The sequence below is a fragment of the Diaphorina citri genome, unplaced genomic scaffold (genome assembly GCF_000475195.1).
Source record: "Diaphorina citri unplaced genomic scaffold, Diaci psyllid genome assembly version 1.1 scaffold31, whole genome shotgun sequence".
NCBI classification, from domain to species: Eukaryota; Metazoa; Arthropoda; class Insecta; order Hemiptera; family Psyllidae; genus Diaphorina; species Diaphorina citri.
In genome coordinates, this window is record NW_007377469.1 from 68153 (window position 1) to 95585 (window position 27433).

General features: G+C 37.5%; 2 protein-coding genes across 2 annotated transcripts in view; one reads left to right on the forward strand and one right to left on the reverse strand.

Annotated features, from left to right (window-relative positions):
* The window catches only part of LOC103511281 (D-3-phosphoglycerate dehydrogenase), a gene marked incomplete at its 5' end in the record, with an annotated part of 29192 nt that extends 12031 nt beyond the window's left edge, over positions 1 to 17161 (forward strand). Inside the window, 5 exons of the mRNA XM_026825047.1 lie at positions 3959 to 4091; positions 4579 to 4685; positions 5090 to 5230; positions 5716 to 5932; positions 16755 to 17161. Coding sequence (XP_026680848.1) covers positions 3959 to 4091; positions 4579 to 4685; positions 5090 to 5230; positions 5716 to 5932; positions 16755 to 16972 — 816 coding nt within the window. The remainder of the gene's footprint in view (positions 1 to 3958; positions 4092 to 4578; positions 4686 to 5089; positions 5231 to 5715; positions 5933 to 16754) is intronic.
* An 807-nt stretch (positions 17162 to 17968) lies between these two features.
* On the reverse strand, positions 17969 to 22267 carry LOC103511291 (collagen alpha-2(I) chain-like). Its single transcript, XM_026825055.1, has 2 exons — positions 22223 to 22267; positions 17969 to 21764 (listed from the first exon to the last, which is right to left on the reverse strand). Exons 1-2 carry the CDS (start codon positions 22265 to 22267, stop codon positions 18528 to 18530), a joined length of 3282 nt encoding a protein of 1093 aa, XP_026680856.1. The 3' UTR covers positions 17969 to 18527.
* Between the last annotated feature and the right edge of the window lie 5166 nt (positions 22268 to 27433).

Sequence of the window (27433 nt, forward strand, 5' to 3'; positions counted from 1 at the left end):
TTAAGACGTTACATAATGTCAGGGTCCTTCGATAATTGGGTACCCTAGGTTGTGAAGCCACTGCTGGCTGATTTCACATTATTTGAGAGGCATTTTTGACATCTAAATAATTATCAAGTTAAGCTAACTTTGCTTCGAACTCAGAGATTTGTTGAATCAATTTCAAATAATGACCGAGAAACAATTTAATTATATTCTCCAAGTAACTTAGCAAAGAAGTTCCTCGGATGAAGAAATATTTCATTTTCACGGTTCTCGTTTACTGAATGAAGTTTAATCTTGCAGTAGGTAATGCATAATAAATAATTACAGTCCTTCATCTACAAGTAAGTCTTGGATAGAATTTTGTGTGTGAAGCTTACTTAACCCGCCCAAGATCAAGAAAAAACCTAATTAGCATTGCAATGTTCACAGGTACATAACAAAACAAGGTGCTTTACTAATACTTGAGATTCAACTCTATTGTTTGGAATAATGTGAGCGCAGATTTTATATTATTCCATTCTGCTAAATTCTCAGCAGTCGGGAACCAAGACTGGTGAGTTCTTAATTGTGAGATGGGATTGATCGACGAAACGAGTTTATTTGTTTGGATTTGGCAAAGTTGATTTAAACAAACATTTTACGACTGTTTGTTCCTAGACAACTTACTCTAGCTCTCAAAAAAATCAACCACAGAATGGTCTATTTACTCAGTAACAAACTTACAATCCCTGAAAGAAATGACTTAAGTATACAGTACTGTACCTAAGACATCTCTATGGCCGAGTGGTCAAGAGCACGGACTCTCAACCTGAAGGTGCTGGGTTTGAATCCCGGCCAGGGCGGAAATTTTCTAACCAGACTCTTCCGTTCTTGGATAGGCATGTATGTAAAAGAATGTGAAGTAAATAAAAAGCACAGTACATCATGTTTGTCCCCTCCTTGAAAATATCTGAGCGTAATAGGTATGTACAGCATTTTTTACAACTCGTGTGACAACAGCCTGTCTGTCTTCAGTTCTTTACTATGAAATTATCTGATAGCATTTTCTTTTATCCCGAGGGATTCCTCTTTCCCCATCAGGTGTCCTAGACTTTGGGATTATCGCCTGATATTATCTCTCTATCTTGATGGATGAATTTTCATTATTCATAATAATCTCAATGGATTAAGTCGAATATTTTTCTTCGCATTTTCTTTCTCAGACAGGGTCGATGTTTTGGAGCTATCTTTTCCTTTTTTTCCCATTTTATTTTTTGACATCTGTAGGTACCTACCCTACCGTTTATCTCTAAGAAGTACGTGGAACAATAATGAAATTAATGTATAAGACATGACCTGCCTCATCCTTTTCCATAGTGTCTCTGTTTTAGATTAGATAAATAGATCCCAAGAATAATGAGGTCCTTTTTTTTTTTTTTTTTTTTTTTTTTTTCCTTCCTTTCCTCAACAGGAACGTACCACAAGGTTGCCAATCGTTGAAAGAAGGCAAATGGGACAGAAAACTATACACAGGTACAGAGCTGTATGGCAAAACTCTGGCAGTTCTTGGTCTCGGCAGAATTGGCCGGGAAGTTGCCCTCAGAATGCAAGCATTTGGCATGAAGGTAAGCGCCTAATTTAAGTCCAACCAGCAGGGCCGTATTTAAGGGGGGGGATAGGGGGCCCTGCTTACTAGTAATTCCCGTGAGATTCATACCTGTAATTTTCAGACTCGTTGGTCCAAAAGTACTGCTTCCGGACCGTAGAAAAATGTTACAGTAAGTTATACTGTAGCTAATATTTTTGACATTTCAAGACTTGTGTTTGAATTTAACGAAACTAAAATGGTTAAATCAACTCAAATGTGGTACAGAAGGCGATGATAGAAAATGGATTTTTAATGGCCGGAACCACAGTCTGACCGTCGTATGTATGAAGTCTAAAGATAAACTTTAGTTTAACTTGAAATGAAAATATTGCCAAATTTCATGAAATCTAGCCAGTTATTTCAAGAAATGACATGAAATTGGCAACATTTTTCATCTCAAGTTAGACTAAAGTTTAGCTTTAGCTTTCATACATACGACGGTGAGTTTAAACTTAGCTTGAATTTATCTCTTGGTTTAAACAATCTGATTCCTTGATTTCAAATGTTTCAGCCTATCAGATTGCCTAATTCTAAAGTAAAATTTAACCCAAATGTAAAGCCGAATTATGGCTCCCTCTAAACCCGGATAATGGATTCCCCTAGAGTTAAAACTAAACCAAGTTTAAACCAGGATTATGGTCCCGGTCTGGGTTAACTTCTACCCACCTGTTGACTAACCTCCTTCCTTTCCTCAACAGGAACGTACCACAAGGTTGCCAATCGTTGAAAGAAGGCAAATGGGACAGAAAACTATACACAGGTACAGAGCTGTATGGCAAAACTCTGGCAGTTCTTGGTCTCGGCAGAATTGGCCGGGAAGTTGCCCTCAGAATGCAAGCATTTGGCATGAAGGTAAGCGCCTAATTTAAGTCCAACCAGCAGGGCCGTATTTAAGGGGGGGGATAGGGGGCCCTGCTTACTAGTAATTCCCGTGAGATTCATACCTGTAATTTTCAGACTCGTTGGTCCAAAAGTACTGCTTCCGGACCGTAATTTTGAGGCCCGTAATTTCTAAAAGTTCTCCATTTCCAAAGGAGCCTTCGAACCGTAATTTTCAAGACCGGATCGTTATTTTCAGATCTTCTCTTTATACAACTTTTATGCGGGTTCATCAGTACTTGTTAAAGGTTCCTTCAAATGATGCACCATTAAACACACAATACCTACTTTAAACACGTAAATTTCAAACTTAATCGGTTTCTGGTTTCTGCCTATGGAATCCTCATTAAGTGTTAGTATGTCACTGTCAGAATCAGAAAGTAAAACGCACGATGTGCTCTCAACCATAGGACACCTTTCACCCCAATCCCGCATTTGAATTTATGAACATCCTTTCATGGATCACCCAGGTAACCTGCTAACCCTGTAACAGAATAGTTAATGGTGTCTATTGAGGATTCATCCGTTCAATTCACAATATGATACAGCAGATATGAATTCTATTATAAAAGCTCATGTCATTTCTCATCTCCGTAAGTGAATGTTCAGTTTTACAATAAAAATTACTCGCTTCAACATAAAATAATTGAAGATAAAAGAATACTCTCATGGCTCATGCTTTATTGAGAAAAATAATATTGAACTCATGTTCATCATTAAAATACAAAAAGATTATAGTTTAGTTAATTGCTTTCATAGATTTTTTTAAAGGTCAAGATTTTTTTGTTCTCGTTAGTTGTACGTTACGTTATGGACGTTCTAAAATATTGATAAGCTTAAGTTTTCAACAATTTTTCGACGAGACGGACATTAAAGTTATTTTTTATAGATGACCTAGGCATTCTATTATACAAACTGAAATCAGCGAATTAAACAGGCTTAATTGCCTACCTGAATTAACTGACAGCCTTAGTGTTTCGCAATCTCTTGGGCCCTTAGTTTTGGGCTTGTTAATGTTGATTTTTTTTTTTTTTTTAATGGTATTTTGATGAAAATTTCATTCTTAGTTCATCAATCTACCGTTTAATGGAAAACCAGTTTTCCAATTTGGTGTGCGTGTGTGTCAAAGATTTTTTTCTTTTTAAATCAGTCTTACTTTACTATTCTTTTCCTCCTTACTATGTGCTTTAATTACTATGACGGCTATATGTAGTAAGTAATTCTTTCCACCCCATTTCTTTCAAAGCTAATAAAATTAACCCCTTTTTGTTCCCAGGTACTGTTAGGAATGGCTCACCCCATCTGCTAGCTATTGACGACGCTCAGTTCGAACCATGGTATGTGTTTTCCTTGTGAAGTTGCCATTAAACTTTTCTACTTAAAAAGAAGAAGAAGAAGAGGAGGAGGAGGAGGAGGAAGAAGAAGAAAGGAATATTTGATGCTAACAGGAAGGTCTTTTCTTTCCAGGTGATTGGATTCGACCCGATGGTCAGTGTGGAAGATGCTGCTAAACTAAACATCGCCAGTCTTGGTTTGGAGGACATTTGGCCGCTTGCCGACTACATCACAGTGCACACACCCCTCATTCCTCAAACTAAAAGTGAGTCAGGAGAGCGTGGGTTCGATCCCAGCCGAGGCATGGAATTTTGTCCTCATTTATTCGAGAAGTTGAGGGCTGATTGAGAGGCTGACGCCGTCTGTAAACGGGTAAAGGCGAAGAAAAAGGAGAAGAAGATTTGAGAATTAGGTGGTAGAGAACGACTCCGGCGTTAACCTCGCCTAGTGGTTATCTTCAACTCAAGAGTCCATTATTATTAAAGATATCTACTATCCTTTAGTACAGCGGTTCCCAAACTTTTTTTTCTACGCGAGCTTTTTATTTAAATTTTGAATGCTCCACGGCCCCGTTACTGTATTTTATGTGATCTTCGCGGGGTTCTTCACGGCCAACTCGAGGGCCGTGGACCCCAGTTTGGGAATCACTGCCTTAGTACATATTTTTACCACTCTATGAATTAATGGTTAATTGTAATTAGTAATTTTATCATAACGACTGTAATAACTAGAAAATGACCTTTTGTTCGCAGATTTAATCAATGCCGAAGTACTAAAGAAGTGTAAGAAGGGTGTGCGAGTAGTTAATGTTGCTAGAGGAGGCATTGTAGATGAAAACGCCCTGCTAGACAGTTTGAAGGTAAGTCTGCAGACCGAGTAGTGTAGGGGTTCGAATCTCAGAAGTGCCACAAAAAAACTGTCAGAGGAAAGTCATTTGTAAGATTAAGTTCAAACATCTTTTTTTTTTTCATTTTTATTTAAGAGCAAAAAGCCTTTTTTTTTAAATTTTGACCCAACGGATGGGAATTGAAACCGGGACCATCGTTCCGGACAGGCCTGATTCACACGGCTATGGAATTTGCTGATATGTATTTTCATTTTAATTTAATCATGTTAGGACTAATGTAAGTAGGCGTAGGCTAGGACCTACTAAACCTATGTCTTATCTCTAATAGTGCTGTCAAACTTTCTTGACTTGGTGGGACGGAGCTCTACCCCACTCCTTAATTTATTATCATTTTGCTGATTTCTCTCTTTTTCCAGTGTGGTCATTGTGGAGGTGCTGCCCTTGATGTGTTTTGTGAAGAACCGCCAAAATCAGAACAAACATTCGAGCTTATCAAACACCCCAAAGTTATCGTCACACCCCATCTTGGAGCGTCAACAAAGGAAGCTCAAATCAGAGTAAGTTCGGATAACATTACACTACCTTGAATCAGAGTAACTTTGGATAACATTGCACTACCTCAAGACAAAATGAGAGTAACTTTGGATAACATTGCACTACCTCAAGACAACCATTGAAAATACATACCTAAGTGGCCCGTGGCAGCAAGTGTGGTTTCGCCATTACGCCCAAAGAGTAAAAAATCACCTCTGTGCTGCCTCATCATTGCGCACAGAGCAGAGGGGCAAAATAAAATACTACTTTATTCTTGTTCAACATAACGCGCATTTTCCTTTCGCAATTTCCATGGTGGGGAATTGGGAAATGGAACATTGTCTGGCATTGTACTATTTCCCTACTTTCACCATTACCACCGAAAATTCTAAAAGGAAAATACGACAACAGCTTTTGTCTTTTTTTTTTATTTATTAATTTATGTACCTAAGTAGGTGAAAACCCCACTTCGGCCATATCTTCATACTTTCGTCAATCTACTTCCCAGGTGGCCGTAGAAATCGCCGAGCAGTTCATCGCTCTGGCCAACACGAATCCCCAATACACTTCCATACAGGGTGTGCTCAACGCTCCTGCCCTAGCTGCCTCCAGAAATCCAGAGAACACTAGTTGGATATCGTTAGCCAGATCCTTGGGCAAAATATCCAGTCAGTTGTTGCAGACTTCGACATTCAGTTCGACAGCATTCAGTCTGGTCACGCAAGGTAAGAGTTGACATTATTGTCAAGGTCAATGTCATTATTGACAGTGTCATTGTCAATTATTATTGTTTCATTACAAAATTTCATCTGTAAAGCAAAGAGTTTCTCCGCCAGTTAGCTTGGAAGGTAGCGCGTCTTCATTGTCAATTATTATTGTTTCATTACAAAATTTCATCTGTAAAGCAAAGAGTTTCTCCGCCAGTTAGCTTGGAAGGTAGCGCGTCTAATTAAAAAGAGGAAGAGTATGGCATCAGAAATTACCCATCCTTGATTAACAATTTAACCACTAGTCACTGTTCATTGAAGTAAAGGCCCTTTAAATTATTATTATTATTATCACTTTTACACTTGTAACTTTTATTTCATACTTTCGTGGAATAGGCTACAGGTGCCTGGATTTTAAAGGTTTAAAAATGATGGCAATTTTTTATACATTTTGCAAGCAAAGATTGTTTGGAATCGAGCAAAATGTTAATTTGTTTTGCATGCTCAAAGAGTTCCTTATGTAAATTATTATTATGATCACTTTTACACTTGTAACTTTTATTCCATACTTTCGTGGAATAGGCTACAGGTGCCTGGATTATAAAGGTTGAAAAATGATGGCAATTTTTTATACATTTTGCAAGCAAAGATTGTTTGGAATCGAGCAAAATGTTAATTTGTTTTGCATGCTCAAAGAGAAGATTTTTATGTTTAAGATAGTTAGAAGTATGTATCTAGATATGGTTGGTAGATTTAGGTTTAGTTGTACCATTATTGTAAACGATATAAACAATGATGATGTTCTTCTCTTTATACAACTTTTATGCGGGTTCATCAGTACTTGTTAAAGGTTCCTTCAAATGATCCACCATTAAACACACAATACCTACTTTAAACACGTAAATTTCAAACTTAATCGGTTTCTGGTTTCTGCCTATGGAATCCTCATTAAGTGGTAAGTTACGTTGCATGTTCACAGATTAACTTCAGTAGTTTGGAAATTTCTTTACTGACAATGACGGTGGTACTTTACTCTTGTTAAATGTCTATTATTAATTAAAATTATACAATATCGAGCTAGATTGAGGTAAATGATAACTTTTGTGTTCCATCATCCTCAGGGGAAATGAAATAAACTTAATATTGCAGGTAGTACTAATACATAGTAACTACCTAATTGCATACTTTGTTCAACGTTTTAATTGCTTATTTAGAATTGAAAAGTCTCTTCAAATCTTAACCCCTGCAGATATTAAAAGTACCTATTACTTACAGATAAACATTACTTGCTATATTATCTACAGATAGTACTTACCATATTAAGACATTTTAATTGTAATGCTGTAGAGACATTTACTCGTATTTCATATTTTTTATTGCATATGAAATGTAATAAACTTAATATTGCAGGTAGTACTAATACATAGTAACTACCTAATTGCATACCTTGTTCAACGTTTTAATTGCTTATTTAGAATTGAAAAGTCTCTTCAAATCTTAACCCCTGCAGATATTAAAAGTATATATCTATTACTTACAGATAAACATTACTTGCTATATCATCTACAGATAGTACTTACCATATTAAGACATTTTAATTGTAATGCTGTAGAGACATTTACTCGTATTTCATATTTTTTATTGCATATTTTCCTTACTTTGTATTTGTACAAGTAGGTATGTGTTTCCCTTGTGAAGTTGCCATTAAACTTTTCTACTTAAAAAGAAGAAGAAGAAGAAGAAGAAGAAGAAGAAGAAGAAGAAGAAGAAGAAGAAGAAGAAGAAAGGAATCTTTGATGCTAACAGGAAGGTCTTTTCTTTCCAGGTGATTGGATTCGACCCGATGGTCAGTGTGGAAGATGCTGCTAAACTAAACATCGTTCAGCGTTTCACAGTCTATTATCGTTTTGGGATTGTTTGTTGAAACTTTTTTTAATGGTGTTTTGATGAAAATTTTATTTCTATAGTTCATCAATCTACCATTCAATCGGAAACCAGTTTTCTATTTTAGTGTACGTGTGTGTCAAAGATGTTCTCTTTTTGTATTTTGTAATTGTATTTTTTTAATTGTAATTGACCTGTGTATAACAGTTTTGATATTGATGTGCACCAAATAAAAAATAAATATTTGATTTGATTTCAATCAGTCTTACTCAACTATTCTTTTCCCCCTTTATTATTTACTTTCTATGACGGTTATGTAGCAATTATTATTTTTCCTTATTTCGTCCAAAGCAAATAAAATTAACCCCTTTTTGTTCCCAGGTACTGTTAGGAATGGCTCACCCCATCTGCTAGCTATTGACGACGCTCAGTTCGAACCATTCCAGCCGAGGCATGGAATTTTGTCCTCATTTATTTGAGAACTTGAGGGCCGATTGAGAGGCTGACGAAAAACGCCGACCTCGTCTGTAAACGGGTAAAGGCGAAGAAAAAGGAGAAGAAGATTTGAGAATTTGCCTCTAATAATGGAGCTCTAAAGGTGTGCCCACACATAGTCGACCCCGTCGATCGACGTCGATTGAACCGTCCACACTGCCTCGACAACATAGAATCACCTCTTCACGTCGTCAATCAACCATCCATCGACGTGGTCGGTTCTGTGTGGACACACCTTAAGGGTTAGGTGGTAGAGAACGACTCCGGCGTTAACCTCGCCTAGTGGTTATCCCACTCAAGAGTCCATTATTATTAAAGATATCTACTATCCTTTAGTACAGCGGTTCCCAAACTTTTTTTTTACGCGAGCTTTTTATTTAAATTTTGAATGCTCCACGGCCCCGTTACTGTATTTTATGTGATATTCGCGGGGTTCTTGAAGTCCTTCACGGCCAATTCGAACCATCAGGAGTTATTTTGAGCGAACAGTTGTTACTGCACAAGCTGGAGCAGAGCCAGGACCTTGCTTCTATCATAAGTAAGTAAGAGGAAACAATGGAGGAAAGTGGAAGAGGAAATGGAAAAAGAGGAAGAGTATGGCATCAGAAATTACCCATCCTTGATTAACAATTTAACCACTAGTCACTGTTCATTGAAGTAAAGGCCCTTTTTCTTTAGGGTAGGTATAGGTAATCGCAAGTAGTTAATCAAGTTTACCGAAACGGCTTCGGTTAAGATTAGTTGAAAATTTTCACTATTTTAAAAATTAATTGTAGGTATTAAGCAGAGGTAAATGCTGTGCTAAATTTTAGAGACACCTTTTCTGGCTTGGATGTAGGTAGTAGTATGGATTGGATAGAGTAGGCACTTGTGGTTGACCTTCACAATGTGCTGTGCTAAATTTTAGAGACACCTTTTCTGGCTTGGATGTAGGTAGTAGTATGGATTGGATAGAGTAGGCACTTGTGGTTGACCTTTTTCATAAGTATAGTTTGGATAATTTTGTGTAATTCTATTTTGTATCACACTTTAGACATCACAAATGTTACATCTTCAACAGTTACCAAATGTGTGTAGGATAACGTAAAATTCAACATGGGTGCTTCGTTTGAGATTAGATAGCGGAATAATAAAAAAAATTTCAACCACAAAACAACTTGATTAGTACCGTTGATGTGAGAAACAGAAATCATTGAAACCTCATGGCATAATATTTATCTACTCTTTTTGTTCTCACCGAAATTCCATTATTCTTTAGAACTACACATGTAGAAGAGATTCGGCAAGTACTTGATAATCTTGCACTAGTTGACTAGCACCTAAAGGTCAAAGCGATCTTAATTAATTTACTGTGTGAAACTAGCGTCTTGAGAAACGTAAATTCAGGTGGAGTACATCGTATAATGTGGAATTCTTATAAATGAGTTTATGATGAATCATTTCTGTCCTTAATATGTTCGTTTTAAGTTTACTGGTTATCCGAACGTAGCTATTGAAGAAATTGATTTTTAAATGAAAAATTAGCTTTATGAATAGGGGAATTTCCAAGATCAAATTATCAAATGTAGGTGTAAGGATAAAATTTTATGCCTAGGTAGGGATTCAACCCGCGCCCGCATCCAGTTTGTCAAGTTAGGTAATGTCATAAAACAATCAATTTGAAAAAGATGAGTTACAAAATTACCTAATAGTAAAATATAACTGAAAATGAAGGTGTTCGTGATAATATGAAATCTATTTTGAATAAGTCCTGTCACAATATGGACGGCTGTCCTAGTCTACCCTTGAAGATATTCTCTGAAATGGTTGTGAAATTGGCTTAAAAATCGTTTTCATGATAGTTATTCCGTCACGTCCTTTACAAGTTTGAAATCCTTGATACTTTCAAATACATTGTTAAAATGTTTCCATAAAGATGGTTTACAAATCGTAAACATGTGTTTACGCGAGTTGCCTGAGAATAATCTTGATATCTCGAGTCATGTTAGAAGAAGATGAGGATGGTGATAATAGACGGTTTATTGAAAGGTAAACGCGAGGTTATTGCTAAAGGTATTTTCTGCCACCTACGTTTGGTGTTATTATTAGTTTTTGCGGTCAGTTTTCAATCAAATAAGATGTGAAGACTAAAGACCCTGAAATCTGTGAGATATTGTCCTCACAGATTTAGGTATTTATCAAAAGCAAGCCAATAGAAAGGGGGGAAGTCCATGAATCAAAATCTAGGTACTTTGGGCACAAACGAAATATTAACATTGTCTCGAGACACTTGCAAAAGCCAGTTTTTGTGTCATATTTGAACCAACATTTCTTCTTTCTTTTTCAGATGAGCTAACAGCGCAGAACATTCCATTCTCCAATCTTGCAATCGCAAGAGGACAAAACAGGAGTCCTGTCACAATATGGACGGCTGTCTGCCCTTGAAGATATTCTCTGAAATGGTTGTGAAACTGGCTTAAAAATCGTTTTCATGATGATAGTTATTCCGTCACGTCCTTTACAAGTTTGAAATCCTTGATACTTTCAAATACATTGTTAAAATGTTTCCATAAAGATGGTTTACAAATCGTAAACATGTGTTTACGCGAGTTGCCTGAGAATAATCTTGATATCTCGAGTCATGTTAGAAGAAGATGAGGATGGTGATAATAGACGGTTTATTGAAAGGTAAACGCGAGGTTATTGCCAAAGGTATTTTCTGCCACCTACGTTTGGCGTTATTATTAGTTTTTGCGGTCAGTTTTGAATCAAATAAGATGTGAAGACTAAAGACCCTGAAATATGTAAAGATATTGTCCTCACAGATTTAGGTATTTATCAAAAGCAAGCCAATAGAAAGAGGAGAAGTCCATGAATCAAAATCTCGGTCCTTTGGGGCGCAAACGAAATATTAACATTGTCTCGAGACACTTGCAAAAGCCCGTTTTGTGTCATATTTTAACCAACATTTCTTCTTTCTTTTTCAGATGAGCTAACAGCGCAGAACATTCCATTCTCCAATCTTGCAATCGCAAGAGGACAAAACAGTTGGATCGCTATCACTACATCTGAAGTTCTCCAATCGAAGCCGCCTGCAGCCAAGTTTATTTCCTTGGCCTAATGTACATAATACCTATATTTATTATACTAGGTATATGAGAAAAACATCAAAGAAGAGAACAATAGAAACTCATCTTTCTTGAAATGGAAAGTGAGAGATATACAATCCTGTGTTAGCCATATGAGAAAAACATCAAAGAAGAGAACAATAGAAACTCATCTTTCTTGAAATGGAAAGTGAGAGATATACAATCCTGTGTTAGCCAAAGAGCCAAGACAATGAAAAGTGAACTTCGCGTAAGGGGTTAAAGAAATGATATCGCGGTTTAGGCCAAGCAGGAAAATCACACGTTCGAAAGGGCGATCAATTTCAAGACATATCGTAGAAACATCTATTTACCTACCTACTAAGTTTGAAATTTAATTATATTGAAGAAACGTCCTAATGGAGAAATAAATGACTACACATGAGTTGTAATAAAATAAAAAAATGTCCAATTTTTCTTTTTAATTTCTTTCTTGCGAGTATAAAAAAGGTTAAATCATATGAGACTCTATAGAAGTACTAGGTTAATGTCCAATTTTTCTTTTTAATTTCTTTCTTGCGAGTATAAAAAAGGTTAAATCATATGAGACTCTATAGAAGTACTAGGTTTATGCTTAATAAATAAGAGTAGGTACCTACATAAACGAATATATAATTAAAACAATTTTATGTGCATACTAGGGTCAACTTCGACATCGTTCAATGAGTGAAAAAATTTACCTGTATGTACATATTATGTCGTTGTATGTCGTTTCGTAATTGAAGATTTAATGTATGAACGTGCCCAGATGATTATAAATTTCCACCGAGGGCAGTGATTCCCAGGTCAAAAGACAGAATATGTACAGAAGTATTAGAGGTAATGGAATTTCCCAAACAAATTATCTTGTATGACTGTTGGACAGTTTTAATCAATTTCATAGTACTTTTACTAAAATGTTTGACATAAAGTTAGAGGCATCCATCAAGATGTTTGACAGTTTGACTCCAAATAGAAGAAGGCAGGAGATCAACCCCTGGCTTTGAGTGCAAATAACTTGTATCGGAATTTCTTTTTCAGTTGGTTGAACGATTTCGATTATTGAAGCTAGCACACATACAACATAACATAGTACTAATCTAACTACTTATCTAAGGAGATTTCTTAGTAAAAGGGTGAGCACTGAGCACATTAGTGTAATGAAGATGTCTAATGGTTTTATATTTAGCTAAATGCGTGAATAGTTAGAAAATTAATTGTATTAGGCAAACATAAGGAAAAAGTAAAAGCTCTCAATATAAATAGAAAAATATAGAAAAAAGTAGGCACCTTCTTTTAAATTAAACACGGATCAATAAAGAAATTTCGAAGAACTGTACCGAAAGGAACTTAGATTACTAGAAGATTCGACGAAAAAGTAATGGAATTAAATAAATAATAAAACAGAGTGAGGTAACTTTCTGAGAATGGTTTCTATCTAAGTGCTCACTATTATGAAAGGGGGAAAAGGAAGTAATTTAAACTTAATAAAGTCACAATAAAAGGTTTTAGATCTAGATCATTGACATTTTTCGTGATCACAGGTAATAAAGAATCCCAAGTGACTCTATCGAAAGAGAAAGGTACTGGGGTGTCATTCAAGCTATCTGGTGAGAATAAAAATGGATCTAAGTTTAATAAACAATTGACATCTTATAATTGGTCAAAATCGTGCTTTTTACTCTTTCTCTTTTCTTGTCTGGAGTGGTAACAGATGATTCAACTATTCGATCTTGAAATAAAACCTTTCATGTTTCATAGCCGGCAATCTAGATATTATATTTTTAGACAACGATAATAACTAGTTAATCCAAATCAATATCATCACAGTATTTTGACACGTTCAGGTTTGTGATTATAAGAATATGATAATAATGACCCTTAAAATGAAAATCTCTGACAAATTTGTTGCTTGGACCAATAAATAAATATTGTTGAAATGAATACTGATACTAGGTAGAAGGAAAATGTCACATTCACATTTTCATAAACTACAAATATTTGGTAAAAAAAACGTTAACTAATCTACGGAGAATTTCGAGTATAAAAATACAAAATAAATGTACATGTTTAGATTAATTTCTTCTACGGCAGATGAAATCCTATTTGGATTCTTTGAAAATTTTCCGAAAAGGATAGAGCATACTCTTGATGGAAAAGATCATTTTAAAGATGGTGTTTTGACATCTTATAATTGGTCAAAATCGTGCTTTTTACTCTTTCTCTTTTCTTGTCTGGAGTGGTAACATAATATATGATTCAACTATTCGATCTTGAAATAAAACCTTTCATGTTTCATAGCCGGCAATCTAGATATTATATTTTTAGACAACGATAATAACATTGACATCTTATAATTGGTCAAAATCGTGCTTTTTACTCTTTCTCTTTTCTTGTCTGGAGTGGTAACAGATGATTCAACTATTCGATCTTGAAATAAAACCTTTCATGTTTCATAGCCGGCAATCTAGATATTATATTTTTAGACAACGATAATAACTCATTTTTATTTAAGAGCAAAAAGCCTTTTTTTTTTAATTTTGACCCCACGGATGGGAATTGAACGCGCGACCTTCGTTCCGGCATGCAGGCCTGATTCACACGGCTATGGAATTTGCTGATATGTATTTTCATTTTAATTTAATCATGTTAGGAATAATGTAGGTAGGCTAGGACCTACTAAACCTATGTCTTATCTCTAATAGTGCTGTCAAACTTTCTTGACTTGGTGGGACGGAGCTCTTCCCCCACTCCTTAATTTATTATCATTTTGCTGATTTCTCTTTTTTTCCAGTGCGGTCATTGTGGAGGTGCTGCCCTTGATGTGTTTTGTGAAGAACCGCCAAAATCAGAACAAACATTCGAGCTTATCAAACACCCCAAAGTTATCGTCACACCCCATCTTGGAGCGTCAACAAAGGAAGCTCAAATCAGAGTAAGTTCGGATAACATTACACTACCTTGAATCAGAGTAACTTTGGATAACATTGCACTACCTCAAGACAACCATTGAAAATATATAAGTGGCCCGCAGCAGCAAGTGTGGTGCAGCAAGTGTGGTTTCGCCATTACGCCCAAAGAGTAAAAAATCACCTCTATGCTGCCTCATTGCGCACAGAGCAGAGTGGCAAAATTAAAATTCTACTTTATTCTTGTTCAACATAACGCGTATTTTCCTTTCACAATTTCCATGGTGGGGAATCGGGAAATGGAACATTGTCTGGCATTGTACCATTTCCCTACTTTCACCATTACCACCGAAAATTCTAAAAGGAAAATACGACAACAGCTTTTGTCTTTTTTTTTTCATTTATTAATTTATGTACCTAAGTAGGTGAAAACCCCCACTTCGGCCATATCTTCATACTTTCGTCAATCTACTTCCCAGGTGGCCGTAGAAATCGCCGAGCAGTTCATCGCTCTGGCCAACATAAACGAATATATAATTAAAACAATTTTATGTGCATACTAGGGTCAACTTCGACATCGTTCAATGAGTGAAAAAATTTACCTGTATGTACATATTATGTCGTTGTATGTCGTTTCGTAATTGAAGATTTAATGTATGAACGTGCCCAGATGATTATAAATTTCCACCGAGGGCAGTGATTCCCAGGTCAAAAGACAGAATATGTACAGAAGTATTAGAGGTAATGGAATTTCCCAAACAAATTATCTTGTATGACTGTTGGACAGTTTTAATCAATTTCATAGTACTTTTACTAAAATGTTTGACATAAAGTTAGAGGCATCCATCAAGATGTTTGACAGTTTGACTCCAAATAGAAGAAGGCAGGAGATCAACCCCTGGCTTTGAGTGCAAATAACTTGTATCGGAATTTCTTTTTCAGCTGGTTGAACGATTTCGATTATTGAAGCTAGAACACATACAACATAACATAGTACTAATCTAACTACTTATCTAAGGAGATTTCTTAGTAAAAGGGTGAGCACTGAGTACATTAGTGTAATGAAGATGTCTAATGGTTTTATATTTATTTAAATACGTGAATAGTTAGAAAATTAATTGTATTAGGCAAACATAAGGAAAAAGTAAACGCTCTCAATATAAATAGAAAAATATAGAAAAAAGTAGGCACCTTCTTTTAAACTAAACACGGATCAATAAACCAAATAGAAGAAGGCAGGAGATCAACCCCTGGCTTTGAGTGCAAATAACTTGTATCGGAATTTCTTTTTCAGTTGGTTGAACGATTTCGATTATTGAAGCTAGCACACATACAACATAACATAGTACTAATCTAACTACTTATCTAAGGAGATTTCTTAGTAAAAGGGTGAGCACTGAGCACATTAGTGTAATGAAGATGTCTAATGGTTTTATATTTAGCTAAATGCGTGAATAGTTAGAAAATTAATTGTATTAGGCAAACATAAGGAAAAAGTAAAAGCTCTCAATATAAATAGAAAAATATAGAAAAAAGTAGGCACCTTCTTTTAAATTAAACACGGATCAATAAAGAAATTTCGAAGAACTGTACCGAAAGGAACTTAGATTACTAGAAGATTCGACGAAAAAGTAATGGAATTAAATAAATAATAAAACAGAGTGAGGTAACTTTCTGAGAATGGTTTCTATCTAAGTGCTCACTATTATGAAAGGGGGAAAAGGAAGTAATTTAAACTTAATAAAGTCACAATAAAAGGTTTTAGATCTAGATCATTGACATTTTTCGTGATCACAGGTAATAAAGAATCCCAAGTGACTCTATCGAAAGAGAAAGGTACTGGGGTGTCATTCAAGCTATCTGGTGAGAATAAAAATGGATCTAAGTTTAATAAACAATTGACATCTTAGCGCGTCTGCCTTGTAAGCGCTAGGTCGTGGGTTCGATTCCCGCCCGGGACAGATTTTATCCTGAACGGATAAAGTTCGTTCTTCGTTCTCGGAAAGGATGGCTTCCTCCTACCCTGTCTCTCTTCTCTCTTTTTTTTCTTAAATATTTCACTATTACTATAATAAACTTGTTATTTTATTATTTTATAGAATTGTTTTATCCAATCTCACTAACTCTTATCTTAAAACACGTGTATAAGTATCTTCCCTACCTTGCCTACTAACTCATGTCTCTTAAGTAGCTACTTATGACTGCTTTGTTTACCAGATTAATTCACTGTTATAACTCCTTCAATTGAACGATGTTTACCAAGATAAGGTACTTCAACAATGTCATCATGTTAAATTCTTCTTCTTTTTTTTTTTAGGTTTTTTTCTGTCTTACCATCAAACTGTAAAAAAAGCCATGGGTATGATACCTTGATTAGACCGTGAGGATAAAGGGATTATTCCGTCTTATTCCAGCAGGATAAGCAAAGTATATTCTATTCTCTTTTAGGCGCTGAATTGAAGAACAAACAGTTCCTCACGACCCCAGTCCAAATTGGCCTGCTCAGCGGCAGAACATCCAATGGCTTGAATTTCATCAATGTAAATACGTACGCCAGTGAAGGCGGCTTAAAAGTGGCGTACGAGCACGATCCTAGCTCGTCCCAGAACCTGGTGGCTTTGGCGTTTGGGAGCAATGTTGCCAAGCATGTCCTGACTGGTAAGTAATTGACCGAACGAAGTGAATACTTCTAGGAGCTCCAAAACCCAACCAGTTTTGGCTATTATTCTGTACGTTAAAGTTGTACATAATATGAACGCAAAACTGATTTGTAAATCTGTGTCCACACATAGTCGACAGCCGTCGATCGGTGTCGACTGAAACCGTCCACACTGCCTCGACAAACTAAATTCACCTCGTCGATCGACGTTCGTGGACTATTGCTTACCGTAACAGGGAAAACTGTGCGATTTATAGTTCTGATCGTGTCCAGGCATAAGATTACGTATGTGTGAGGATAAATTCAAGGAACGCTAATTTGAACTCATAAATAATCACATTAATCGGGTAAAAAGAAGCTAGGTAGCTTTCAATAGCTATTATAGTCAGTCCTGCAAGGAATAAATTTCAGTTCGGCTTATTTTATCAAACGGACCTTGAGTGACTATAACTACAGGGTGACTAAGATCAGTAGCCTGTTCCAGGAAAGTATGGACTTTTGAAAATCAAGTGTTGAGCAGTCATCTTGTAAACAAAAGTTTTTTTTTTTTTTTCTAGTTAAGCAAGGTCTTTTTACTGAACTGTTATCTGTATGTATTATTCTTTAACCCATCAAATATACGAGACCTTGTTTTGTTGGCTTTCCATATTCCAGTATTCCCTGATTTTAGTCCTCCAGGAAGACACTGCTCAATGGTCTATTCCCTATTTAAGGTCCCCCAGCTAGACTGTTTGTAAAATTTATAGATACTGTGTTGCTTTGACGGCTCGTGTTGCCTTGACGACCCATACTTAGGGCCATCAATTTAAATTTTATTGATTCTCTTTGATTCTGCTTATAATTTTATGGACAAAGCTCACTCGTGGTCTAAGCGTGCAGTTAGAGATTTGAATCCAGACATAACTCACGTGAAGACACTACTCGTAACAAGTGCCCAAGGCACTTTGATTCATGAATAGATCCTTTCTTTTTGTGTCTTTTCTAGTGAATACCGATAATAACTAGTTAATCCAAATCAATATCATCACAGTATTTTGACACGTTCAGGTTTGTGATTATAAGAATATGATAATAATGACCCTCAAAATGAAAATCTCTGACAAATTTGTTGCTTGGACAAATAAATAAATATTGTTGAAATGAATACTGATACTAGGTAGAAGGAAAATGTCACAATCACATTTTCATAAACTACAAATATTTGGTAAAAAAAACGTAAACTAATCTACGGAGAATTTAGAGTATAAAAATACAAAATAAATGTACATGTTTAGATTAATTTCTTCTACGCCAGATGAAATCCTATTTGGATTCTTTGAAAATTTTCCGAAAAGGATAGAGCATACTCTTGATGGAAAAGATCATTTTAAAGATGGTGTATTTACAATTTTGGAGACCCGAAAATTCGTGCTATTAATCATAGTAGTAAAGATACACAAATGTATGCGCCTATCTTCAAATACATTGGTATTATCCAGCAATTAGTTTGATCAAAAGTAACTACCTAGTAGGTATCTTAACGGCACCTAACTAATTCTAACAATTTTCATTTTGGGTAACACTTACTTTTTGTACGGTGGTAGATATTCTCTATTTGGTTGAGTTGAATCAGACTGACTTGGAGGTTGAGGTGTTGTAAAACTAGGATAACCTGGACTAGAACCAATTGGTCTTGTTTGACCTGGGATATTTACAGTTGTACTAGTAGGTCCTGGATAGCCTGCACCTGGATAGCTACCTGGTTGCCCAGGGTAACCAGTTGTTGGCCTTCCATAGCCAGGGAAACTGCCTGAACCCGTAGGTCCGGTCTGTCCTGGATAACCAGATGGTCCACTTGGTCCAGTGCTACCTGGATAACCAGCAGTTGGTCCTGTGGGTCCTGTTTGACCTGGGTAGCCAGCAGTAGGCCCGACTGGACCAGTAATTCCTGGGTAGTTAGCAGTAGGTCCTACTGGACCTGTTTGTCCTGGATAGTTGGCAGTTGGTCCCACGGGGCCTGTGATTCCTGGGAAGTTGGCTGTTGGTCCTACAGGTCCGGTTTGACCTGGGTAGTTGGCAGTTGGTCCTACAGGACCAGTAATACCTGGGAAACTGGCGGTAGGTCCCTTTGGACCAGTGATTCCTGGGTAGTTGGCAGTAGGTCCCACAGGTCCAGTTTGTCCTGGGTAGTTGGCAGTTGGTCCTACAGGACCGGTAAGACCTGGGAAGTTGGCAGTTGGTCCCACAGGTCCAGTTTGTCCTGGGTAATTAGCAGTTGGTCCTACTGGACCGGTCAGGCCTGGGAAACTGGCGGTTGGTCCCTTTGGACCAGTAATTGCTGGGTAGTTGGCTGTCGGTCCCACAGGTCCGGTTTGACCTGGGTAGTTGGCAGTAGGTCCCACGGGGCCTGTGATTCCTGGGAAGTTTGCGGTAGGTCCCACAGGTCCAGTAAGACCTGGGAAGTTGGCAGTTGGTCCCACAGGACCAGTTTGTCCTGGGAAATTAGCCGTGGGTCCAACTGGTCCTGTAAGACCTGGGAAGTTGGCGGTCGGACCTTTAGGACCAGTGAGTCCTGGGAAGTTGGCAGTTGGTCCTACTGGACCGGTTAGGCCTGGGAAGTTGGCAGTTGGTCCCACAGGTCCAGTTTGTCCTGGGAAATTAGCCGTGGGTCCAACTGGTCCTGTAAGACCTGGGAAGTTGGCGGTTGGTCCAACTGGCCCTGGAAGTCCTGGGAATAAAGCAGTAGGACCCGCAGGTCCCATGCCTGGGAAGTTTGCTAATGGTCCTTGATACGAACCAGGAGCTGGCCCTGTCTTAGTGTAGTCATAAATGTTTGCATTTAATCCATAAAAGCTTGGAGCAGTTGAACATTCAAACTGGTTCCACCAAACACAGACAAAATATTGCTGATGGAAAATTGTACCATTGGGACAAAGGAAATCATATTTGATGCCTCTATGGCAGATATGGAACACTTGACATCTGGCTTCGACGTCTGCGTAGTAGCCATCATATTGCTGGTTAGCACATGAAAATCCGGTTTCTGGAATGGAAGCATAGATTGGGTAGTCAACATCTGGCTCACCTGGGATAGCAGAGTAATCTCCTCCTGGATAGCTTCCGTCATCTCCATCATCAATAGTGTTGGTTCCTCCAGTGAATACTCCACCTGGACGTTGACCTCCGAAACCACTTGGTCCCTGTCCTCCGGCCTGTCCACCACCGAAACCACTTGGCCCTTGTCCGCCTGCCTGTCCACCTCCGAAACTACTTGGCCCTTGTCCGCCAGCTTGTCCTCCTCCAAAACTGCTTGGTCCTTGTCCACCAGCCTGTCCACCACCAAAGGTGCTAGGTCCAATACTGCCGGCCTGTCCACCTCCAAAACTGCTTGGTCCTTGTCCACCGGCCTGTCCACCACCAAAGGTGCTAGGTCCAATACTACCGGCCTGTCCACCTCCAAAACTGCTTGGTCCTTGGCTACCAGCTTGTCCACCACCAAAGGTACTTGGTCCAATACTTCCGGCTTGTCCACCACCAAAACTACTTGGTCCTTGGCTACCAGCTTGTCCACCACCAAAGGTGCTAGGTCCAATACTTCCGGCCTGTCCACCTCCAAAACTGCTTGGCCCTTGGCCACCGGCTTGTCCACCTCCAAAACTGCTTGGCCCTTGTCCTCCGGCCTGTCCACCTCCATATCCACCCGGTCTCTGGCCACCGGCTTGTCCGCCTCCGAAGCCTCCGGGTCTCTGTCCACCAGGTTGTCCTCCAAAACCACTAGGGACTTGTCCACCGGCCTGTCCACCTCCGAAAGCACTTGGCCCTTGACCGCCTGCTTGTCCACCTCCAAAGGCACTTGGTCCTTGTCCACCGGCCTGTCCACCTCCGAAGGCACTTGGCCCTTGTCCACCTCCATAACCACCGGGTCTTTGGGCACCAGGCTGTCCTCCAAATCCACTAGGGGCTTGTCCAGGTCGTTGACCTCCATATCCTGGGCCAGTTGGGAAGTCACTCTGTACACCTCCTGGAAATCCTGGCTGTGGTCTTCCAGTTGGGGATGGAGTAGATCCTCCATATCCTGGGAATGAAGTTGATGGGAACTGTCCAGATGAGGGTCCAGTTGGGAAGCCAGAGGGACGACCACCAGCGGGGCCTGATGGAAAACCACCACCAGAGGGACCACTTGGGTAGCCACCTGTTGCAGGACCACTTGGGTAACCAGGAGTTGGAGTTAGATAACCAGGTGCTGGAGTTGGGTAACCAGGGGTTGCACTTGGGAAGCCTGGGGTTGCACTTGGAAAACCAGGTGTTACACTTGGATAGCCTGGGGTTGCACTTGGATAGCCTGGGGTTGCACTTGGATAGCCTGGTGTTGCACTAGGATAACCTGGGGTTGCACTTGGATAACCTGGGGTTGCACTGGGGTAGCCAGGTGTTGCACTTGGATATCCCGGGGTTGCACTTGGATATCCTGGGGTTGCACTTGGATATCCTGGGGTTGCACTTGGATAACCCGGGGTTGCTGAAGGGAAAGTTGAAGGGAATCCAGGTGTTGGTGAAGGATAACCGGATGGGAAACCAGTGGACCCTCCAGTTCCTGGGAAAGGTCTAGCTGTTGTAGATTGGAAACCAGGCTGATAGCCTCCAGTTCCTGGTGTTCCACTGGGAAATCCTGGAGTTCCGCTTGGAAATCCTGGTCCGGTTGGTTTGTTGTAATTGTATCCTGGTCCTGAAGGATAATCACCTTGGGCAGAGGGGGGTCGTCCTGTACTAGGTCCTGGGAATGGCTGGCTGGGCTTGTCGTACTGATATCCATCTTGTGCCTGAAAAATGAGATGAGAACTAAGTAAAATGTTCAATGACTTAGTAGAAAACTTGAAAAATAAGAACCAATTTCTCTTGACATTCAATTACTTTAATTAAATCAAGTGTAAAATTTTCATCGTCTTAAGATGAGAACTTCTAATAAAACGATAATACCTATCTAATATTTTACTTTAAGTACGTAAAATAAAAGTTTTCAATTAATGAATTTTCTTATGCGAGTACTCACGTGTGATATGTGACCAAGGAGAAGTGCAGCGCCTGTAACAAACAAATGGAAAGAATTTCACTTATTAATAAAATTAATTGTTAATCCAATTCAATATTTTATTGTGTATTTGATACAATTACCTAATAACTAAAATATGGGTACTTGGAATACGGTCAATCTTAAAGTCAAACACTGACGTTGTGACGTTACATAATGTCAGGGTCCTTCGATAATTGGGTACCCTACGTTGTGAAGCCCCTGCTGGCTGATTTCACATTTTTTGAGAGGCATTTTTGACATCTAAATAATTATCAAGTTAAGCTAACTTTGCTTCGAACTCAGAGATTTGTTGAATCAATTTCAAATAATGACCGAGAAACAATTTAATTATATTCTCCAAGTAACTTAGCAAAGAAGTTCCTCGGATGAAGAAATATTTCATTTTCACGGTTCTCGTTTACTGAATGAAGTTTAATCTTGCAGTAGGTAATGCATAATAAATAATTACAGTCCTTCATCTACAAGTAAGTCTTGGATAGAATTTTGTGTGTGAAGCTTACTTAACCCGCCCAAGATCAAGAAAAAACCTAATTAGCATTGCAATGTTCACAGGTACATAACAAAACAAGGTGCTTTACTAATACTTGAGATTCAACTCTATTGTTCGGAATAATGTGAGCGCAGATTTTATATTATTTCATTCTGCTAAATTCTCAGCAGTCGGGAACCAAGACTGGTGAGTTTTTTTAATTGTGAGATGGGATTGATCGACGAAACGAGTTTATTTGTTTGGATTTGGCAAAGTTGATTTAAACAAACATTTTACGACTGTTTGTTCCTAGACAACTCTAGCTCTCAAAAAAATCAATCACAGAATGGTCTATTTACTCAGTAACAAACTTACAATCCCTGAAAGAAATGACTTAAGTATACAGTACTGTACCTAACACATCTCTGTGGCCGAGTGGTCAAAAGTACTGACTCTCAACCTGGAGGTGCTGGGTTCGAATCCCGGTCAGGGCGGAAATTTTCTAACCAGACTTTTCCGTTCTAGATAGGCATGGATGTAAAAGAATGTGAAGTAAATAAAAAGCACAGTACATCATGTTTGTCCCCTCCTTGAAAATATCTGAGCGTAATAGGTATGTACAGCCATTGAACCTTTTGGAGCGTAATAGTGCGAATAGAGGCTATTTAGACGTGACTGAAATCTATGTAGACATTATTGTAATCTATGTAGACATTATTGAAATCTATGTAGACATTATTACATTCATAGACTTCCTACCTGTGTGCGTAGGTACATCAGCTTACCTAGTATTAGAGAAAAGGAGAAGGAGAAGAAGAAGAAGAAAAGGAAAAAAATAAGAAAAATCGGGTTAAATTTATGCTCTTTCTGTTCGTCGGAAAATTATTTATCATGTTCATTCGACCTGGGTATTTACACAAAGCAAACAGAAATAATGCTAAAAATGGAAACGTGGAAGTCATAATTGGGATTCCTCTGTGTTCTTTTGTATGATTTAACCCTCTCACAACCTGTCTGGTTAGATTGTACAGGTCACTTCTGCCTCAGGTAATAAGACCTCAATAAAAGCATCAATAATCCTGACTTTTAATTGTGATGACTTCGGTGCGTTATGCATAGGCGGTTCTTGCCTAAATTTTTGGGGGGGCTTGATTTTGAAGGTACACCTTCAAAATTTTGATTTAGCTTTATGTAAAAAAAATCTGGTGCGAACATCACACGACTTTCCTTATCCTATTGAATGATGCTTATTTGAGTATTATTTTACCCTGAATTTTACCATATCTCTAACCGTTTAGTCGGTATAGGTGAAAACCGCCAAAAAACGGTCGAAATCCGTCCAAAAGTGGTCAAAATACCGCCAAGCGCAGCACCTATCGCAACGTTTTCTGTTGCATCCTTGTCACATTTGTGAACTACATACCAAATTTCAAGTCTCTAGCTCATACCGTTCCCGAGATATTGTTAAACTAGACCGAATAGTTCCAGTATTAATTATCTACTAATTACCCAGAGTTATTTGACTTTATAATATGCTCAGTGGGTTTTTCATGCCAACTTTAAAGTTCATTAAGGAAGAAGAAAAATGGGGGAGGAATTTTAATTTCATTGGTTTTTCCATGTGATTTTATTTCCTCAACTAGATTTGGAAAATCATCAAATAAAAATCCTAATTAGGTACTGATTTTATGAACATTATTATCAATGTAAATAGATAAAGTCTTTTTGAACTAGTACAATGGGATTTTTTATTACAAGTTTACAGTGTGTAAATTAATAAGGTTTTGAATGAAACAGGCAATTGAATAAATTAAATTACTTAGGCTCATTTATAGCACTATTCTATTTTGTGAGATCGATGGCAAATCAGGAAGTAGGTAAATTGAATGTCAGGGCCAGAGATTTCCAGATTTTTATTAGAAATTTGTGGTCATGGTTTTCATCTGTAAAGTAGAAAGGTTAAGTTTTTCTATTACCTACTCCTACTTGAATATTAATTAGGAAAACACATTAAAAGCCACCGTAACTTTGTGGTTAAGTTACTACTGCTCTAGTCCATATGACAGGAGTCTTGGATTTGATTGCTGACAAGAGAGAATGAAGCTATAACGATTTTCCGGCTGTGGCTTTGGAAACGTATTTGAATTGTTTCAAAGTTTCGATTAGGTGCTTAAACCAATGAGTACCCACATTACGAGCACAGATAGCTTTATATTTTTACTGTTTCTATCAAAAATTGATCATATTTCAGGATCGGTTTAGATTTTCGCAAAATCCTTTCTTATTGCACACCTAGACCATAAAAGGAATATTCCTACCAAATTTCATCTTTCTAGGTGTTGTGGTTCTCGAGATAGAGCGATCAGTGTGTGAAATGTGAATGGATCTCGTTCTTATAATATAAGATATCTGTGGATTTGTCACATCCACCCAATTCTGTAAACCGTAAACCAACATTTTATGGGTGAAGAAGATTTGCAAAAACCTAGCAGTTCAACCGTTTTTTACATAAGAAGGTAACAAGAAGAGTGAGATAGATCATTTTTTGCAAATTAGTCCTAATAACTAAATTTCTTAACTAAATTTGGTGTGAAAAACAAATTTGTAAACTTGTCACATCCACCAATATTGAGATTTAGAAGTACCTACCTACTTACTAGTGAATTGTGACTTCCACCAATATTGAGAATTAAGAGTGGTAAATTTTGTCATCTCCACCAATACCGAGAAACTGGCTTTGGTAAATTTGTCACATCCACCAATATTGAGAAGTAGTAAATGAGTTACATCCACTAATGCTGAGATTTAGAATAAGTAGTAAATTAGTCACATTTACTAATTTGTGACAAATAATCATTCATTCATCTTACAGGTCATCCAATTCAATTTCCATTGAAAGTAAAACTTACTAAAACATACCTGCATATGTTTTAACGATTATTTTGCCTGTTTGTTGTTAGGAAATTTGGTCATCGTCATAGGTTTTAGTGATTAGATTACCGATTAGTTTTTTCCTTTCTTTTTTGAGTAACCTGAAGTCATGCAGGGCTGAGATCTGGTTTATTGAACTACTATACGCATGATTCAAAGTCAAGGACGAGCTTACCTAGTGAAAGTTAATTCCTCTATTTGTTTTGAAATAGTTTTCTTTTTGATTCATCACGATTTTTCAGAATATACCTAATAAAATGTGCATTAGAGAATTAACGTTAGATAGAAGAGCAACTCTTTTTGAAAAATCCTGCCACACTAAATGAAGCAGAAAAAAATTCTCGTATAACTGGCCTTTTTTAGATTCAATATGTCTTTATTAAATTTATTGATTATCAGCATAGTATGATTCAAAAAAAAAAAAAAATGTTAATATTGCAACTCTTATGATAAGCACTGCCACAAAAACCTTTGAAGCCAGGACCTCCAAAGTGAAAGTCTACTGTGCTATCCACTTGGCCAGATTTAGAAGTACTGTCTTAAAACTGTCAGCTAAAACTAAGTAGTCCCATTTGCTTTCTTTGAAAGGGACCTAGCTAGGGTTTGAACTTTAGTTCTTCTGACTTAGTGTTGTAACGGTCAAATTTCTAGCTCTTTACCAGTACATAATAACTTATTTTCGGATCTAAAACCTCTTGTTGTAGATTAAGTGAGCTTTAGGATGTTTTTCTGCCTTTTTCAGAGTCATTATTAGTTTTAACATTTAGTTATTTATAGAACTAGGGCTGAGTATGCGTAAATTTATTAATCCACATAATTACATACCAACATAAATCATTAAGTGTTATTTTGTTTCTTTGTGTTTTCAGGATTACTATGATGAACATACTCTTCTTCCCATTATGTAAGTACTGGTTCAGTCATTCAACTAATTCATGTGTATTTATTTCCTACAAATATGAATCGCATTAAGTTCTTTCTACAGTAGTTTTTCATCAACCCATTCTGAACGAAATTATTATTAATGTGGGAAAATTAAAGAACCTACTTACGTAAGTAAATACGCGTGTTTACCTGAAGGGGTTTTACCAGACTAAAATAATAGATACATTTTACATTTTTCTGCTGATAAAATGGGACTTTTTAAAATCTTATCCGGAAGGATATTTTTTCAATCCCCTTATGTACCTATTTTTATCAGTGTATCCTATCCGTGTTTTCCCCGTTTAGCATTTTAGATGCCCTAAATAAATCCTGGATAAAAATCCAGTTGGGCCCCGCCCACATAAAAGAGTAAAAGTTGTTTCTAATGAACTCATTCAAAACAACTTTTACTTCTTTATTTATATTTTTAAATAGGTACTTGAGAAAAAAAATTACCATAACGCACCGAAGTCATCATAATTAAAAGTCAGGATTATTGATGCTTTTATTGAGGTCTTGTTACCTGAGGCCTGAGGCAGAAGTGACCTGTACAATCTAACCAGACAGGTTGTGAGAGGGTTAAATCATACAAAAGAACACAGAGGAATCCCAATTATACAAATATATCTTGGAGGGTTTTAGCAACTACATATATATCTTCAGCAGCCATAAGTTAGCACTTCTTCACAGTTTAGCACGCAGGAGGTCCGGATTCTATTCCTGACGGGGTTGAAAATTTTCTTTTTCAGAGCCGAAAATCCTGATTTTTGGTCCACGCCTGGAATTGAACGGTATGTACAGTAAATTTGACCGCTTCATAGGTAACTTAATGAAGTTGTACAGCTTCTAGGTAAGTGTACATTGAAATCAAAATGAATGTTGCTTATTTTGACCTCCCATTGGACAAACAAAACAACCAGACTCTTTTAATGGTCCGTTAAATATTCACACGATTATGGCGAATTACACACTCTCACACCTAGGTAATTGTAACAGTAAAGAAACTGATTATTTAAATTATAAATAGGTGGTTAATTAATCCAAGATCAACTATGTATCAAAGTAGTTTGATA